We start from the raw sequence: 18,675 nt of genomic DNA, 5'->3' as shown, positions 1-18,675 counted from the left end.
CCATGGCATCCCCCTCACACCAAATCCTGCCTTCTCTGTCCCTGCAGAGGAATCCAACAAGAAGCATCCATTCCCCTGCCCCACCTCCTACCGCACAGCCCTCACCTACTACCTGGACATCACCAACCCGCCACGCACCAACGTGCTCTACGAGCTGGCCCAGTACGCCTCCGAGCCCTCGGAGCAGGAACACCTGCGCAAGATGGCCTCTTCCTCGGGCGAGGGCAAGGTCAGTCTGCTGCTTTCACCCCCAGCACCCAAGCTTGCAGCTCCACCAAGCCACTCTTCAAGGAGCTTGGGTCCAAAGTTAGCCCTGTCCCCTGGAACCACTGTGTCCCCTCACCGTGGCTCACCCCAAGTTGTCTTCCCCAGGAGCTGTACCTGAGCTGGGTGGTGGAGGCTCGGAGGCACATCCTGGCCATCCTGCAGGACTACCCATCCCTGCGGCCCCCCATCGACCACCTGTGTGAGCTGCTGCCTCGGCTGCAGGCCCGCTACTACTCCATCGCTTCTTCCTCCAAGGTGGGAAAGGCTGGCAACTTACAGAAAGCATAGCATTGGCTCTGAGGGACATGGGAGCCCCGAGTGCGGCTCCAGCTCTGACCCAAGCTCCTGGGACAGTTCACTCCGTTCACTGGGCAGTAATCCCAGTAGGCTGTCTGTAAGATTGCACACTGCTTCCAGCCCTGGTGGCAAGAGCCAGTCAGGAAAGCTACTGGAAAGGGGCTTTTGGGGGTTGGGCACCATGAAGGGTATGGAGAAGCCCTAAGGCAGCTCGGGTGACAGGGCTGGTGGCAGAATGGGGCCTCGGGCACCACTGTTGAACTCACTCCTGCCCTCCACCAGGTCCATGCCAACTCTGTGCACATCTGTGCTGTGGTTGTGGAATATGAAACCAAGTCTGGCCGAATCAACAAGGGTGTGGCCACCAGCTGGCTTCGGTCCAAGGAGCCCGCAGGGGAGAACGGCCGCAGGGCCCTGGTGCCCATGTTTGTGCGCAAGTCCCAGTTCCGCCTGCCCTTCAAGGCCACCACACCTGTCATCATGGTGGGCCCTGGCACTGGGGTTGCCCCCTTCATAGGCTTCATTCAGGAGCGGGCCTGGCTGCGGCAGCAGGGTGAGTGTGGGCCCAAGTGGATGTGAGGGGAGTGGGGGAAGGGGCAGAGATGGGACAGATTCCATGCCCACTCTGGGCACTCGCCCCTCCAGGTAAGGAGGTGGGTGAGACGCTGCTCTACTATGGCTGCCGCCGCTCTGACGAGGACTACCTGTACCGTGAAGAGCTGGCCCAGTTCCACAAGGAGGGCTCCCTCACCCAGCTCAATGTGGCATTCTCCCGGGAACAGCCCCAAAAGGTGAGGAAGGGGCCGACCGCTCTGGCGGGTGGAGGGCTGCGAGACTGGCCTCCTCACGGGCACCACCCTCTGTCCTCAGGTCTACGTCCAGCACTTGCTGAAGAGAGACAAGGAGCACCTGTGGAAGCTGATCCACGAGGAGGGCGCCCACATCTATGTCTGTGGGTGAGTGAGGGTAGAGGAGTGGGAAGATTGAGGCTCTGTCTGCCCATGGGGACACTCCTTGCCCAGCCCCCAATGCCACCTTCCTCCCCACAGGGATGCTCGGAACATGGCGAGGGATGTACAGAACACCTTCTACGACATCGTGTCTGAGCTGGGGTCCATGGAACACACCCAGGCCGTGGACTACATCAAGAAACTGATGACCAAGGGCCGATACTCCTTGGATGTGTGGAGCTAAGAGCCCACTTTGCCCTCATGTCCTATAGACTTGGCTTCCCCATATAATCACTTTCCTCCCCTTCTGCAGCTTCCTGGATGGGTTCTGCTGGGCCTTGTCCCAGGATGCAGACTCAGTGACAAAGACTGAGGCCTCCTGCCTAAAGGCACCTGGCCAAGGGTGACCAGGTCCTCACTTTGTGAACACCTCAGGCCTCCAGTGGCTGTACAGAAGGGGCTCTTCTCTCAGCTGAGCAGGGGTTTGGCCCCTCCACGTGATTTTCAATGAATGTAAATAATTTTAAATAACCTCTGGCCCTTGGAATAAAGTTGTTTTCTGTATTTGCCTGATGTTCCTCAAACAGATCTGGGGCCTTCACCTAGGTCTGCTTAGTTGAGACACCAGAGAGACCAACTCAGGAGCCCCAAGAACCCGTGCTGTGGCAGCACAGAGAACCACCAGGAGACCACACACCTCGCGCCACCTCTGTGCCTCTCTTCCTTTATTAAGGCCACTGGCCCCCAGCTCGCCACAGGCTGGGACACAGGTCCAGGTCTTCTCCAGCATAGCCTTTGGGGCCCACAGAGCCCACAAGACCCAGAGAGAGCAGACAGACCTTCTGGACGAGGGAGTCCCACCTCCTAAAACAATACATGGGGTACAGAAGCCCCTTCCAGGCCAGTGGGCAGACGATGCAGCCTCAATCTTTCTTGCTCCTGTGCCGCTGACTGTGGAATTTCTGGTGCACAACTCGCAGGGTGGTGAAGAAATTGCCGAGGAAGAGAAGGAGGAAGGGGAGGCCGCACATAAGCACCTGGGGGGGGGGGGGGGATCAGGATTAGGACAGGGGCCAAACCACAGTCCTCCCAGGGTGCTTTCCAGGGTCCCTGGCTCACCTGCCACTCCTTGCACTCAGGATCCCGGGCCAAGCTGAACAATGTCAGCGCGTTAAAAAGCTGCCAGAACTGGGAAGGAGGGGGATTTCACATAGAACACAGTCCCTGCTCGAGCCAGAGCAGGGGCTGGACAGCCAGATGGAAGGGGACACAGATACAACTTACATGTCCAAAGAACAGAAAGGGCAGCAGGAAGGTGAGGCCCCGCCACATCCAGGACTGGAAGCCCTCTGTGAGGGAGAAGGGGCAGGGCATAGAATAACCAGTGATAAGAGACAGACACTATCACTCAGGTAGAGAGGAAAGGACTGCCCCTTCCCAGCTTCCTGGTCATGATCCAGTGAAGGGGCCACGCCCGACTCACCCACAGTGAGATCCATGGTGTGCCTCTCACCCAGGGCCCGAAGGCGGTACAGGCAGCCACTCTGATAGTAATACTGCAGGAACTGCACGAAGCCTGGGGGGTGGAGGACATCAGGACTGGGCTGGACCCCACGTCCTTTCCCCGCCCTTCTCTCTGGGCAAGTCCTGAGCTGAGCAAGGCCCTGAGACACTCACTCTGGTACATGGAGAAGGACAGGAATTGATTCCGGAACTTCTGGTACATGAGGCCGTCGGGCCTAAGGCAGAAAGCAGAGGGAGGGGTGTGAGCTTGGGGATGCCGAGTCTTCCTGTCCTGGCTCCCCCTCTCCCCCACTGCCAAGGCCCTGGGAGCCAAGCTGGGCCACTCACCATGTCAGCATGACTCCCGACAGGAACGTGGACACATAATGATGGAAAACCCACCAGCCTTTGATCCTAGATCAGGAAGCTGCTGTCACTTCTGTAACCCTTAGCCCCCAGGATTGGTGCTCAGGGACAGGGAGCTGTCTGAGGTGGGAAGAAACCAACACCCCAGCCCAGTTCCTGCTTCTCAGAGGGCCGTGGCACCACCACTCCACTTTCTAGGGTAGCTCCAGTACCCGCTCCCTCACCCCCCCCCCCCCCCGAGGAGCTGGGGTCAGGCCCTTGCCCACCTGGAACCATTGTTGATAAGGATGCTCTCTCGAATGGTCAGTGTGCAGTAATACCAGACCAGCAGGAAGTTGAAGGCAGCGTCTGTCACCCTACAGAGGGAACGCAAGGTTGGTGCTGGAGCCAGAGAAAACTAGGTCTGGCCCGAGCTGTAGGACACCCACCTGGAGTTGAGGAGGAAGCGACAGGTGAAGGAGATGAGGATGAGGATGATGGTGAGGTAGAGCTTGAACTTCTCGTACTCATCTTTGTAGGCAAACCTGGGGTGGGCACACACACACATGGGACAGGCTGGGATGCTGGTGGGACCCACCCTCACCTCTGCCTGAGAAGGGGGGCACCTGCTCCAGACACAGCTGCATGCATGGCATGGGCCAGCATGAGGGAGTAGCCCCTGAACCTCAAGGCTTAGCCAGGGCAGTTGGAGCAGTGGAAAGGCCCCAGAAGGGTGGAGAGCTGGGCTGAGAACCAGCCTACAATAACCAATTACTTAGCCTGCTTGCTCAGGAGTGTCACGTTGACGTTGCCCAGAACCAGGCTCAGGTACAACCTAGGGAAGGAGGAGATGGGGTGAGAAGAGGCCCCAAATGAAAGCAGCCAAAAGCCGAGCCCTGGAGTGTGCCAGACCAGTATCTGGATCACCACCCACACCCAGCCTTCCCATGGCCTTGGCTTAGGGCTCTGACCTTGGGATGCTGCAGACCAGGAAACACTGATGCGCAGCCTTTGTTTCTGCCTACTGCTAAATCCTGCTTCAAGGTAAATAACTTTCCCTCCCTCCGTTGTCATCCTCACCCACGCTCTCCCAGCGCCCCCTACCGTGGGTCCTCAAGAGCAGCCTGGCTCTTCCACCCCATGAAAGCCTTGCCCACATCTCAGATCGCTCCTGTGCGTCTGGGCAGTGGGCTCAATGTCTGGGTGCATGATCACCATCTATCACCTACCCTACAGTTCCTGCTGCTTTTGAGAACCTGCGGCCCCAAGTCCACTACAGCAACCCACACTCACAACCACTCCAGGACCTCCTCCCAACCAAGAATGGCCTCCTCGGCAAGGCTGGTTACATTCTGATCAGAGTGCCCAGCCGCGCAGCCCGTTCCACCACATGGACCCTCCCCACACGGAGGCTCCCAGGCACTGTTGACCTTGCTCCTCTTTCCTGAGCCAGCTAAGTCCCCAAGCCCTCCTTCACATTCAACCACTTTCTTGCCAACTTGTAACTCCCAGTTCCTGGCACTGCCATCACACCCATCACCCAGCTTGTCTGGTCCTTCTCTGCCAGGGAAACCTCAAGAGGTGACCAGAGAGTCTCAGTCATGCACTAAGCACCCACACCCACATGGGCTCTTGTTCACGCCAAATGGATGGGTTCGGAGCGGTTAAAGGACTTGCCCAAGGCTGTGAAGAAATCAAGGGGCATAGTGGACACTTAGACAAGGCTGCCCCCCAGGACCACCACTGGCTCCCTATCCCATCCTTTCGCCTTCCTGGCATCCGACACCTCTCCTGCCTGCACTGTCACGCTTATCTCTGCACCCCCTCTCATTCCCAAACAACAGGAGCCTATGTCCAACCCTCTCCATCTTCCCAAGAGTTTTCCTCCATCACTTGGTGTTCCCTTTCTGGGTCTCTCCCTCTGCTGGCCCACTTTTCAGCAGGTAGATACACTCATTTGTCCTATTGTTCAAGGTTACACATAGGCTCAAGCAAAAGCCGCACCCCAGCCCCAACCCTCACACTAAGTTCTAGGTACTAGTTCCTCTTTCCACTCACAGCCAAGCTTCTGAAGTGTAACCTAAACCTGGCTGTCTCCTCAGCTCTTCTGTCATTCCCAATATCAACTTCCACCCACACCGTCCCGTGAAGTGGTTCTCTCCAAGGTCACCATGACTTCCAGGAAGTATTTCCCCTTCATTACTACATTTGACCCCTGAGGCCAACTGATCTGAGGCTAATACTCCTTCTTACCTTGCCCTCTGGGACATGCTCTCTCCCAGCTGTCTGGCTACCTGCCATCTCTGCTGGACTTTTTTTTTTTGCTCAGCCTAGGGTTCTGCACTGTACCTACTCATCCTCCTCAGTTGTGGAAGTTCATACTTACTTGACCTGTCACTCTCCCCTGCTTGCTAGGCCCAAAGTGGGCTCTGCAGCCTGGCTCCCCTGGGGTCTCATCACTACCTCTCACCTCCCACTGCTATTACTGCTTTTCTGAGTTGGCCAGGTTCAACTCCACTCAGGCCTCAGCTACTCCAGGAGGCTCTCTCTGACCTCCTGGGCTGGATTAGGGGCCTCCCTTATCCCCTGTTCACTGTAGGTCAACCTCAAAGCACCCAATCACAGTGAGCTGTCTCTCAGCTGTCTCCCCTGAGACAGACTGCTCAGCCCAGAGTGGGTCCAGGGAACATCTGCTGACTCAATGATCAAGCAGAGGAAGAGTGCACTCAGGCCTGTCTCCCAGGAGTGGCTGTGAGCTGAATTTGGGGGCAGGGTCTCACCCATTCTTCTTGGGCAAATAGGCTTCCATATCGAAGAAGAGGCCTTGGCGCTCCTTGATCTGGTTCTCCAGCTCCTTCGAAGCCTCCTGGACCCCCGCTGGAAGGGAGGGTTTGCATCTGCAGGTGGGACCACAGAAGCCAGTCAGAGCAGGAGTATCACACTGACACCTGTGGGGCAGGAGGGCTACCATGGCTCAGAGAGGGAGGGGAGGAGCTGTGCCAAAGACACTCCCAGGGTCAGCACCAGCCAGCCCTCCACCCACCAGGTGAGACACCCACACCCAGACCAAGACTGAGGGGCCATGAGGGGCCCTCGGGGTGCGGGGGGTCCTAACTTCTTTAGAATGAGGGCCAGCTCATGGAGCTTCTTCTTCTGCCGGGTGATGGAGCTGGTACAACTGTTCTGCAGTTTGATCAGCTCTTCCAGCTTCAGACGGTACTGCCTGTGGGTCTCCTGAGGACCAGGATGAGAGAAGGGTCAGACTGGCTGGAGGGCCATTGAGCCAGAGCCTGCTGGGCAGGGACTGGGGCGCAGACTCCTCCAGGGCTCCTTGGGAGGGTCTCAGCAGATGAGGCAGCCAGCTGTGCCAGCCCAGGGACCTCCCTAAAGTTGCTCTCTCTCTCCAAGGCAGGCAAGGAGACAGAGTATTCTTTCTGCAAGCCCAGAAGCACCCATGGCACCCCGCTTCCAGAAACTGGCTAGTTCCCTGAAGGTTTTTTTAGTCTAAACTCATCTACTAGTTGTTTCCACCCCTCTCTGTCCTGCCCTGAGTCTGGATTCTAAGCCCACAGGTCCACCTTCTGGACCAAACAGGCTACCTGAAGCCACCCCTGGCCTTGGCCGATGCTCCTGCCTATCCAGCCACATGTGCAGAGGGAGCTGGGATTGTCCAAGATGGCCTCTGCTCTGGCACTCCCTTCATCTTCCTCCCAGGTTAAAGGTCATCAGGCTTCAGTCCTTGGTCTTCCTGCTATAAGACCAGTCCCATACACCTCCCCCAGCACCTTTGGCCCAAAGCCTCCCAGAGCACTTTGCCCTGGTGGGTGAGTCTAGAGAAGCAGCAGCCTGGAGGTTGGGCAAGGGGCAATGTGAGGAAGGTCAGGCCGGGGCTGAGGCCAGGCCAGTGGTGATCAGGCTGGGAGACTAGGTCGGCTCCACTTAGGACTCTCGGAAGAAGCACTAATGGCAGCAGGTATGGCTGGCCAGGGGCGCAGCTGGGCTTCAATGTGGGCAGGGACTGCAATCAGCCCAGCAGAGGTAAAGTCCTCATCAAAAACACAGCTTTCCTGAGCTCTGCCCTGAATGAGTATTGTTCCTCCTGCCACCGCGCCCCTCAGAACCCGGCAGGTTCCCCCTCTGCCCACGCCCAGCCCCGCCTCTCCCACTTCCTCCCTGGACGCCCCGCCGAACAGCAGAGCGGCCAATACGAGCCGGGCCGGCCAGTTCCTCCGGTGGCTCCCGCTGGTCTCGGAGACTCCGATCCCGGCCAGGCCCCCAGACGCCTGCGGGTCTGGTCCACCCGCTTCCCCCCGACTCCGCGGCAGCCCCATCCAGGCCGGGACGTCACCTACACACCACCGCCCCGGCCCGGCCCGCCGGCCTCCCGGGCTGCACCCCAGGTGCACTCGGGCCAGATGTGCTGCCCCGGGGGCGGGACGGCACTACTCGCGGCCCCGGGCGGGCGGCGCCCACCGCTTGTTCGCTGAGTGACTGACCCCACACTGGGCCCGGCCGGCTCTCACTCAAGCGGCCATTCTTCAGTAAGAAAGCGAGGTTGGGGTCGCGGCCTCTTCCCGAGGCCCTCGCGGGAGGCCCTGGGTCCGCCGGGCGCAGTGGGGTCCGCAGTTGCCTCCGTCGGACACTGACATGAGGCCGAGAGGAGAGTCCAGGCGCGACCCCGGGACCCCGGGCCTCGCCGCCCTCGGGAACGACGCCAGGGTCCCCAACTCCTGACTCCTGTTCCCCGCGGCCAGACACACAGCGGCCCGACCGATGACTCCGAGCCAGAGAGGCATGGCTCGGGGCCAATGGACGCCCTCTTCGGCGCTCACCTGGATGCTCTGGAAGTCCTGCTGCAGCTCCTCCCAGTCCCGCAGGCAGTCGCCCAGCGGGCCCGGGGGCGTGGGAGGCATGGCTGCCAGGCCCCGCGCCAGCCGAGCGGAGGCTAGAGGACGCCGCTGCCACCCGGGCGGGCCGAGGTGCCTCAGCGTCCACTGCCCCCGCCCCCGTCCGCTTCCGGGCTCGCGCCGCGGCTCCCACCAATGGGAACAGGGCCTGGGGCCGCGAACGCGCTGGCCCCGCCCCTCCCTGAGCCAATCCAGGTCCGGGGCGGGGCCTGGGCGGGGCCAAGTGCACTCCGAGCCGTTTGCCCAGCGACTCCGGGCCGGGATGCGGTCCGGGGCGGCGGCGGTCCCTCGCTGGGCTCCCCTAGTTGTGCCAACCGCGTGGTGCAGCCAGCACTGCCCCGGCCCGTCATGCTGGACGTAACCTAAAGCCCACAGCGGTGCCACCTGCTTCAAACACTTCCGTTCTTGGGAAGTTGCGCCTCAGCGAGGAGGGAATTCTGAACCTCTTCCCTCGCTTGGATTTTTGCAGCGGCCTCCTGTCTCCCTGCCTCCAGGCTCGCCGCTACTGTCCCTTCACACAGCTACCAGACTGCCCCTCCGAAAACACAAGGCGAATCCCCACCATGTCCCTGCAAAAACTTCCCCAAGGCTCTGCCCTGCCTACCACCAGGGCCCTAAGTCAGAGCCAGCGCTGCGGCTGTCCCAGGATGTGTTCCAGCTGAGATCCTGACTGAAGCCTGCGCGCCGGAAAAGCCCTTACCCCCTCGAGGGCTTAGGCTTGCTGGGGTAGGCGGGACCTCCAACCTTCTGCAGAGGTGAGATGGCATTCACCTCTGTGCCCCCAGCCCTGCCCAGGTGGCAGGGAATATTTGCTGAATGAGCAATTGATGGACATCCTAAATTCCTCATCCGTCCCCTTGTCTGTGCCCTGTCCTTGTTCTGTGGGTGCTACCCATTCTGAAGAAAACTCCTTTTATGACCTGAGGAATTTATAGAAGCCTGTGTGTGGAAGATGGGAGGGCTAGCAATCTCTTCTTGGTGAACACAGGTAGGCAGAAATGAGTGGGAGGAAGGCAAGGAAATCTGTACAAGTGATGGAGTGGTGGGGCACGCTGGGACAGGAGATGAGACAAAAGTGTACCCTTATGCCAGAAGCCTCAGTTGCGGAGCTTGGGCTTGCATCCCTAGGACTGGGGAATGTGCCCATGGGTGGGTATTGTGATACCCCTATGATCCACCACTGGCAGAGGGAACCCCTAGAGCTCCCCCCAGGTAGCCTTCAAAGGGTCCAAGTCATGGGGGGGGACATGGAGCTGCTCTGGCAGGCAGCCTCAGGAGGGCAGTGGGGGTGGTCCAGGATGACGGGGGCGACATCAGGGTGCTCGCTGAGTTTGAGCAGAGTATCTGCTATGTGGCATGAACAAGGAGCTTGGGAAGAACCAATGCAGGAGGCTGACAAGAGGCTCCAGGTAGCAAAGGCCTTTTTCCACACCAACCTGGTTACACATCCCGGCCCACTACCCACAAGAAGCTCCCAAGCAAAGTTCTTCAGGACCCATAGCTGGACCACAGAGATCAGCCGAGTGGAACCGAGATATCTGTGATAAAGCCTCCGAGAACAATCGTCTCCCATTGTGACAGCTGAGCCACTAAGGCCCGATTTGGACACACGTTGTTTTTGCACTTCTTGACGTGTTCCCAGGACTTCTGTGAACATAAGGAGAGAAAGACTTCAGAATTGGACCTGGGCCCTTCCCACTTAGATCACAGCCAGCTCAGGAGGGACAGGAGGCATTTACCCATGGGCCAGCAACATGGCTTAAGGGCTGGACACAAATAGCAAGGGTTAATACATTAGGACAAAGAAGTCAGAGCTGGCAAGCCCCTCTGCATCTCTGCTTCTGAATATAGAGACAGGAATCATTCTTATTTCAGAGGCTCCTGTGAAGGTTGAGGCAACATACATAAAACCTCCTGTGAACAAGAAAGCATCATGCCCATGCCTGGCACACGCTGCAGCCTCAACAGAGGTTTGTGGGTTTTTTTGTGTTTTTGTTGTTGTTTTAATATATTTTATTGATTTTTTACAGAGAGGAAGGGAGAGAGATAGAGAGTTAGAAACATCGATCAGCTGCCTCTTGCACACCTCCTACTGGGTATGTGCCCGCAACCCAGGTACATGCCCTTGACCGGAATCGAACCTGGGACCTTTCAGTCCGCAGGCCGACGCTCTATCCACTGAGCCAAACCGGTTTCGGCAAGGTTTGTGTTTTAAGTGGATAAATTAAGGGAAAGGGGAAGAGAACTATGGCTAATTCTCTGAAGAAGGAAAATCAAAGCTGCCGTCTTTGTCCACTAAAATGTAGGAATGGTTATTACTGGAAGTCGTGACAAGCTGATATGATCTGGATTGAGAACAGAGGAAGAAGAAAAAGACAAAAGTGGTGCCTCAACAAACTAAGAATAAAAAGAAACTATCCTAACATAAGAAAGGTCATATATGAAAAGCCCACAGATAACATCATACTCAATGATGAAAGACTGACTGCTTTTCCTTTCTTTGATCAGGACAAAACAAGGATGCCTGCTTTCACCACTTCTATTCAACATTGTACTAGAAGTCCTAGCCAGAGCAATTAGGAGAAACAAGAAGAAGAAGAAAGAAAGAAAAGGCATCCAAATTGGAAAGGAAGAAGTAAAATAATCTCTTTTTGCAGCTGACATGTTCTTATGTGTAAAATACCTTAAAGGTAACACACACACACAAAAAAAACTTGTTAGAATAAATGAATTTAGCATATTTACAGAATATAAAATCAACACTCAAAATCTGTTGTGGGACATCTGTAATACTGTCAACAACAACAAAAAAAAGTTGCATATCTATACATAATAATGAACATTCCAAAAGGGAAATTAAGAAAATAATCTTCTATATATATATATATAAAAAGCCAGCGACCAGAACACAGTAACCACCAGAACGACCGGTCACTATGACACCCACTGCGGCCAGCGAATGGGCCGATGGGGGGGGAGGGCCAGCTGGCTAACCTCCCATGGCCCCTGCCCCCAGCCAGCCCTGCCCCTGATCGGCCTCTCCCACCCTGATCGAGGGCAGGGCGGCTGGCCAACTCCCGCCCCCGCCCCCCCCCCCCCCCCCCGCCCGCCCATCCGCAGCCCTTCCCCCTACCTGGCCCCACCCCCGATGGGCCCCACCCCCGCTATTGGCCCATGGACCCTCCCCCCCAGCCATCTCTGCCCCCAATTGGCTCCCCCACTCTGATTGGGGCAGGGCCGGCTAGTCAACCACCCATGGCCCTTCCCACAGGCTGCTGGTCCCCATTTAGCCCCCCCACACCAATTGGCCAGTGGCCCCTCCCCCCAGCCAGCTCCACCCCGATCACCACGCCCCCACACCAATCGGGGGTGGGGCTGGCCGGCCAACCTTCCATGGCCCCTTCCCCAGATGCTGACCCCTGATTGGCCCCACCACCCCATTTGGGGGTGGAGCCAGCTGGCCCACCACCCACAGCCCATCCCCACAGCCAGTCCCTCCCCCAATCGGCCCTCCCAGCCCAATTGTGGGCGGGACCTGCTGGCCAATTGCCTGTGGATCCTCCCCCAAGCCAGCCTGCCCCCCCCCCCCCCCCTGTCAGGCCTGATCAGGGCAGGCCGCTGGCCAACCTCTCACTGTCTCCTCCCCCTGACAGGCCCACCCCTATTCGCCCCAATTGGGGCTGGGCTAGCCGGACCCCACCCATGCACAAATTCATGCACTGGGCCTCTAGTTTTATCTATCACAGCATCAAAAATAATACTTAGGAATAAACATAAGCAAGGAGATGAAAGATTTGTACCCCCAAAACTATAAAATGTTGATGAAAGAAATTAAGAGACATAAATAAATGAAAAGATATCCCATTTACATGGATTGGAAGATTTAATATTGATAAGATGTCAATACTACCTGAAGTGATCTATACATTTAATGCAAACTCTATCAAAAATCCAACAGCATTTTTTGCAGAAATAGAAAAATACATCCTATAAATCATATGGAATCTCAACGGATCACTGAATAGCCAAAACAATCAAGTAAAAAGAAAAACAAAGTTGGAGGCCACACACTTCCTGATTTCAAACCTTCAAAGTTATTACAATACTATAATAATCAAAACTGTGTAGTCCTGGCATAAAGACACCTAAGACCAAAGGAGTGAAATAGCCCAGAAATAAACCCTCAGATATATGGTCAAGTGATTTCACCAAGGTGCCAAAACCATTTAATGGAGAAAGGGCAGCCTTTTTAACAAATGGTGTTGGGAATACTGGATATACACATGCAAAAGCATGAAGCTGGACCCTATCTTACACCATGTACAAAAAATGAACTCAAAATAATCAAAGACCTAAAATGTAAGAGCTAAAACTATAAAACCCTTAGAAGAAAACATATGGGAAAAGTTTTATGACACCAGATTTGGCAATTATTTCTTGAATATGACACTAAAAACACAGGTGATAAATAGATAAATTGGACGACATCAAAATTAAAAACTTTTGTGCATCAAAAGAAACAATCAACAGAGTAAAAAGGCAAGCCACAGAGTGAAAGAAAACATTTGCAAGTCATATACCTGCTTTATATCCAGATGTATATCCAAATGTTAATATGAAGAATATAAGAAACTCCTAAAACTCAACAACAAAAAACAATCCATTTAAAAATTAACAAAGTGCCTTGCCTGGTGTGGCTCAGTTGGTTGAGCATCCTCCCTTGCACCAGGAGGTTGCTGCTTTGATTCCAGGTCAGCACACATGCCCGGGTTGTAGGCTCAGCCCTCCATGGGGGGTGTGCAGCAGGCAGCCATCAAAGTTATATGTGTTGTGCTCTCACATTGAGGTTTCTCTCTCCCTCTCCCTTACTTTCTCTCTAAAAAACAACAACAACAAACTATTCTTTTTTAAAATATGGACAAATTACTTAAATATGCATTTCTCCAAAGAAATATACAAATGGCCAGTAAACATATGAAAATATGATCAGCATCACTAAATATTAGGAAAATGCAAGTCAAAATTACAATGACATCCCACCTAACACCTATTAAGAGGACTACTTAAAAACAACAACAAACAAACAAACAAATAAAAAACACACAGCCCTAGCTGGTTTGGCTCAGTGGATAGAGCATCGGCCTGTGGTTGGAAGGTTACCGGGTTCGATTCCAGTCAAGGGAACATGCCTGGGCTATGGGCTCAATCCCCAGTAGGGGGCGTGCAGAAGGCAGCCAATCAATGATTCTCACTCATCATTGATGTTTCTATCTCTCTCTCCCTCTCCCTTCCTCTCTGAAATAAAAATATATTTTTACAAAATTTATTTTAAAAAACAACACAGAAAACAACTGCTGGTGAGGATGTAGAGAAATTGAAACCCTTGTGCACTTCTGTTGGAATGTAAGATGGTACAGCTACTGTGGAAAACAGTATGGAGATTCCTCAAAAAATTAAAATAGAATTACCATTTGGCCCAGCAATTCTACTTCTGGATATACACCCAAAAGAGGCCGAAACCGGTTTGGCTCGGTGGATAGAGCGTCGGCCTGCGGACTGAAAGGTCCCAGGTTCGATTCCGGTCAAGGGCATGTACCTGGGCTGCAGGCACATCCCCGGTGGGAGATGTGCAGGAGGCAGCTGATCGATGTTTCGCTCTCATCTATGTTTCTAACTATCTCTCTCCCTTCCTCTCTGTAAAAAAAAATCAATAAGCCAAAACCGGTTTGGCTCAGTGGATAGAGCGTCGGCCTGTGGACTGAAAGGTCCCAGGTTCGATTCCGGTCAAGGGCATGTACCTGGGTTGCGGGCATATCCCCAGTAGGAGATGTGCAGGAGGCAGCTGATCGATGTTTCTCTCTCATCGATGTTTCTAACTCTCTATCTCTCTCCCTTCCTCTCTGTAAAAAATCAGTAAAATATATTTTTTAAAAAAAAGAGTTGGAAGCAGTGTCTCAAAGAAATTTTTGCACATCTATGTTCATAGCAGCATTATTCACAATAGCCAAAAAGCGAAAGCAACCCAAGTGTCCATCAACAGATGAATGGATAAAGGAAATGTGGCTTATACCTGTAATGGTATGCAACTAATACAGCATCGATATATGTAAAGCAAAACTGATAGAACTGCAAGGAGAAATAGATGAATTCATTATTATAGTTGGGTACTTCATCACCCTTCTGTTAGTAATGGACAGATATAGCAGGCAGAAAGTCAGTAAGGCTATAGTTGAACTCAATAGCACCATTAGTTAACTGTATATAATTGATATCTATAGAATACTTCATTCAACAATATAATAATACACATTCTTCTCAAGCTCACATGGGACATTCACCAAGATGAATGTTCATCTAAATCAGTGGTTCTCAACCTTCTGGCCCTTTAAATACAGTTCCTCATGTTGTGACCCAACCATAAAATTATTTTCGTTGCTACTTCGTAACCATAATGTTGCTACTGTTATAAATCGTAATGTAAATATCTGATATGCAGGATGGTCTTAGGCAACCCCTATGAAAGGGTCATTCGACCGCCAAAGGGGTCGTGACCCACAGGTTGAGAACTGCTGAATCATCTAAGTTTCCATCGTTGGAAACTAAAAATACATGATAAATTAAATTCAAGTAAGCAGGAGAAAAGGAAATAATAAAAATTGGAGCAAAAATCAGTAAAATTGAAAACAAATCAATAGAGAAAATCAATGAAATCAAAAGCTGGTTCTTAGAAAAGATCAGTAAGCCTCTAGCCAGCCTAACAAAGAAAAGATGAGAGAAGACACCAATCACTAATACCAGAAATAAAAAAGAATCAATACAGATCCCAATGACGTGAAAAGGATAATAAAAGAATACTATGAACAACTCTATTCCCACATGTCGCCTAGATGAAATGGACCAACTCCTTGAAAGACACAATCTGACAACACTCATACAATCTGAACAGCCCTATGTATCTAGTAAAGAAGTTGAATCAGTAAAAAGTAACCTTTGAAAGCAGAAAGCACCAGGCCCAGACAGGTTCACCAGTGAATTCTCCACACCATGGAATGTTATTTCAATCTTTAAAAAAAAGGAAATTCCGACACCTACTACAGCATAGATGAACTCTGAAGACATCATACTAAGTGAAACAAGCCAGTCACAAAACGATAAACATTGTCTGACCCCATTTATGTGGGGTATCTAGAATAGTCAAAATCATAGAGACAAAGACGAATGGTAGTTGCCAGGGGCTGGGGGAGAAGGGGAATGGGGAATTATTGTTTAATGGGTATAGAGTTTCAGTTTTGCAAGATGAAAATGTTCTGGAAATCTGTTGCAAAACAATGTGAATATGCTTAACACTACTGAACTTTACACTTGAAAAAGTTAAAGTGGTAAATTTTGTGTTATCTGTGTTTTGTCACGATTTAAAATAAATAAAACACAGTGATACCCGGGGCAAAGCTGTGCAGTTACAAGATTTCTAAGTCCTGACCAGGTTAGAACAGGCCCTTGAGAACCAACCATAACCATAGCACCCCATACCCATCCACACACTCCATTTCCAGCCCACAATGTATCTGCCGGGACTCACAGCAAATGCAGCAAGCTGGAAAAACGGGCCTTATTCTGTCTCCCGAGGGGACAGAAAGGTGGAGGGACATGCCCAGGTCACTCTTGATAGGAGCAGTACCCCATTCTTTTTATATATATAATATATACTTATCGATTTCAGAGAGAAAGAAAAAGGGATATAGAGAGATAGAAACATCAATGATGAGAATCATCAATCTGCTGCCTCCTGCACACCCCCTACTGGGGACTGAGCCCACAACCCAGGCATGTGCCCTGACTGGAAATTGAACCGGGACCTCTTGGTTCATAGGTCAATGCTCAACAACTAAGCCACACTGACCTGGCAGTGCCCCATTCTTTAGACTGCAAGGCAAGTCCTCTCCCTGCCGCCGTAGGGGCTTGTTAAAAGCCCAGGTTCTTGCCCTGGCCCAGAAGCTCAGTTGGTTGGAGCATTGCTCATACACAAAAAGGTTGCAGGTTCAATTCCGGGTCAGGGCACATAGCTAGGTTTCGGGTTTGATCCCCAGTTGGGGTGTGTACCGATAAATATTTCAATCTCTCTCTCTCTCTCTTCCTCTCTCTCTAAAAATCAATAAAAAGATATCCTCAGGGAGGATTTTTAAAAAACAGCCCAGATTCTCCACCTGAGTCATCTGGCTCTGCCACTTATAGCTGCAAGGGCTCAGGCAAATTACCCAGCCTCTCTGCCTCCTGCAAAATGGGATAATAACAGGCTGTGGGGTCACTGTGTTTTCATTACACATAAAGCACTTAAAACAGCCTTGCATGTGGAACCACTCTGCCAATGTAAGCTATTACAGTGCTTCAGGAGTTAGTTTTTGTTTTTCTCTGAAGATCTTAAGGAACAAAGCTACTCCCAGCAATTCAAAAGGAAATTGCTTTCTTAAAGACTTTCTAGCTCTGGGGTCCCACACAACCTTCTACCAAAGCTTTGAAAGCCCAGGACGGGCAGGAGAGGCTCTGGTGCTAGATTCTTCCCAGCTCATTCCGTGACTTCTGACTCTTGTCCTTGGTGCCCTGAGGAGCTGAGCTGGGCCTACAAGCCCAGGAAGCAGTCTGTTGCAGGAGAGTGACCTACATTCTTCTTGCCAGTCCTGTGGGTTCTGACTATCACAGCTGAGCTGAAGCAGCCAAGGGCCCAGCTTCCCCAGTGCACTGAGGACCATCCCCAAGACCACACAAACCATGGAAGGCAGGTATGTCCCTGCCAGATCCCAGGCAGCCGCAGAGCTGAGCTCAGTTCCACCTGTGTCAGTGATCCAGGGTGCTTGATTGGTAGCAGGAGAAGCTAACAGCTACACAGGACTCACCGAGTCTGGAGAGGACATAGCCAGGTCACAGCAGCAGTGCTTCCACCCATAGTTCCAGGAGCTGTGCTTTTTTGGCCAAGAGTTATCTAGATGGCATCTCTGCAGAGTGTCCCATATCAGGACTTCTCTGCAGATGAGATGAAAATTCCTGCTCCAGGAAGGGAGCACCCGAGTGTCTCCTGAGCCCAGAATTGTTTAAGTCTCAGGTGCCCAAGTGCCTGTCTACCCACTGACCAGAACAACTGTGCCCAGCTATCCCTTACCCTCATTGCTGGAGCTGTGCATCTCCCTGCAGTAAAGATCAGGTGCAGGCCTGCATGAGCCACATTACTGTGGAGGCCTGGTCTTCGCTGCTGGAGAACTTAGAGGAGCCAAGTGGATGAGGGGACTCCTCTCTTTGCTTTCACCCCACCTGGCTCTGGAACACCTGCTTTTAATGTGGCCAGAGAGAGGCCTGTGATTTGCTTGTCAGGGTTAGGACATATCACTAAATGTCAAAGTTGGAAGGCTCCAAAGACCTTCTGTGCCCAAGCTTCCTTATGAACAATGAAGACACCAGGGACCACAGCAGGGCAGGGCTTGCTGAAATTCACAGACTGGCCCCATTCAAACTCCAAGGGAGTTCAAGTCCTAGAACTCCCAAGCCCCCTTCAGGTAGGTGAACTTGGCCTGCCTTCTGTCAGCTCTTTGCCTCCTCCCCTACCAGCTCAAAAGGGCATTGAAGACGTGGCCCCTCAGAGGATAGAGCCCATTGCTGGGCAGAGGGCTGGGGAGGCATCTCTACTGGTGCAACCAAACAGGCCTCCTTTCCCAGAATTATTAGCAACATCTCCCCGCCCCAGCACACACCAAAGTGATCCGCAAGCAGGCAGTGACCCCAGTGTGAGTGCACCCAACAAGTCACCTTTGATGGGGTGAGAGAGCGGGCATCTTGGCCTCTCACTCCAGGACCTCTGATTTTGCATTCAGACTCTTCTTTTTTTAAATGTGGTAAAATACACATAACATGAAATTTACCATTTTAATAATTTTTAGACATACAATTCAATGGCATTAAGTACAGTCACTATCTTGTGCATATATCTCTACTTTTTCATCTTTCCAAATTAAAACTCCATGCCCATTAAACAACATCCACTGTTCTGCTTTCTGGCTCTATGAATCTGACTTCTCTATTTCATATAAGTGGAATCATACAGTATTTGGTCTTCTATGACTGGCTTATTTCACTTAGGATAATGTCTTCAGTGTTGCAGCATGTCAGAGTTTTCTGCCCTTTTAAGGCTGAATGATACTCCATTATATGAATAGGCCACATTTTATTTATCCATTCATCTGTCAATAAACCCTTGGTTTGCTTCCACCTTTTGTCTATTGTGAATAATGCTGCTATGAATATGGGTGTACAAACATCTCTTTGAGTCCCTGCTTTCACTTCTTTGGGGTATATACCTAGAAGTGGAATTGCTGGCTATCCAAGATTCTTCCTGCCTGTAATTGCACCTGCAAAGAGCA

General features: G+C 52.3%; 3 protein-coding genes across 6 annotated transcripts in view; 1 reads left to right on the top strand and 2 right to left on the bottom strand.

Annotated features, from left to right (window-relative positions):
* The window catches only part of LOC118656406 (NADPH--cytochrome P450 reductase), a 63,386-nt gene extending 61,308 nt beyond the window's left edge, over window positions 1-2,078 (top strand). For all 3 annotated transcript variants that reach the window (XM_036309692.1, XM_036309695.1, XM_036309694.1), the window contains exons 11-16: window positions 48-229; window positions 373-522; window positions 847-1,117; window positions 1,210-1,355; window positions 1,435-1,520; window positions 1,614-2,078. In XM_036309692.1, coding sequence (XP_036165585.1) covers window positions 48-229; window positions 373-522; window positions 847-1,117; window positions 1,210-1,355; window positions 1,435-1,520; window positions 1,614-1,758 — 980 coding nt within the window. In that variant the 3' untranslated portion in view covers window positions 1,759-2,078. The remainder of the gene's footprint in view (window positions 1-47; window positions 230-372; window positions 523-846; window positions 1,118-1,209; window positions 1,356-1,434; window positions 1,521-1,613) is intronic.
* Window positions 2,079-2,212: 134 nt separating this feature from the next.
* On the bottom strand, window positions 2,213-8,370 carry TMEM120A (transmembrane protein 120A). 2 transcript variants are annotated; one of them, XM_036309697.1, is made up of 12 exons: window positions 8,195-8,370; window positions 6,478-6,596; window positions 6,143-6,259; window positions 4,138-4,197; window positions 3,812-3,907; window positions 3,650-3,739; window positions 3,366-3,431; window positions 3,192-3,253; window positions 2,998-3,090; window positions 2,799-2,863; window positions 2,634-2,702; window positions 2,213-2,476 (listed from the first exon to the last, which is right to left on the bottom strand). In XM_036309697.1, the coding sequence occupies exons 1-12, from the start codon at window positions 8,273-8,275 to the stop codon at window positions 2,438-2,440; spliced, it is 957 nt and encodes a 318-aa protein (XP_036165590.1). In that variant the 5' UTR covers window positions 8,276-8,370; the 3' UTR covers window positions 2,213-2,437. The 2 variants fall into 2 exon arrangements, with proteins under 2 accessions (XP_036165590.1, XP_036165589.1); XM_036309696.1 differs by having other exon boundaries at window positions 2,213-2,551; window positions 8,195-8,369.
* A 1,269-nt stretch (window positions 8,371-9,639) lies between these two features.
* The window catches only part of STYXL1 (serine/threonine/tyrosine interacting like 1), a 57,721-nt gene continuing 48,685 nt past the window's right edge, over window positions 9,640-18,675 (bottom strand). Inside the window, exon 9 of the mRNA XM_036309701.1 lies at window positions 9,640-9,916. Within this exon, the coding sequence (XP_036165594.1) occupies window positions 9,785-9,916 (132 nt within the window). The 3' untranslated portion in view covers window positions 9,640-9,784. The remainder of the gene's footprint in view (window positions 9,917-18,675) is intronic.

This window comes from Myotis myotis, unplaced genomic scaffold, assembly GCF_014108235.1.
Source record: "Myotis myotis isolate mMyoMyo1 unplaced genomic scaffold, mMyoMyo1.p scaffold_m19_p_5, whole genome shotgun sequence".
Classification (NCBI taxonomy): domain Eukaryota; kingdom Metazoa; phylum Chordata; class Mammalia; order Chiroptera; family Vespertilionidae; genus Myotis; species Myotis myotis.
This window is presented reverse-complemented; position numbering and strand designations above follow the sequence as displayed.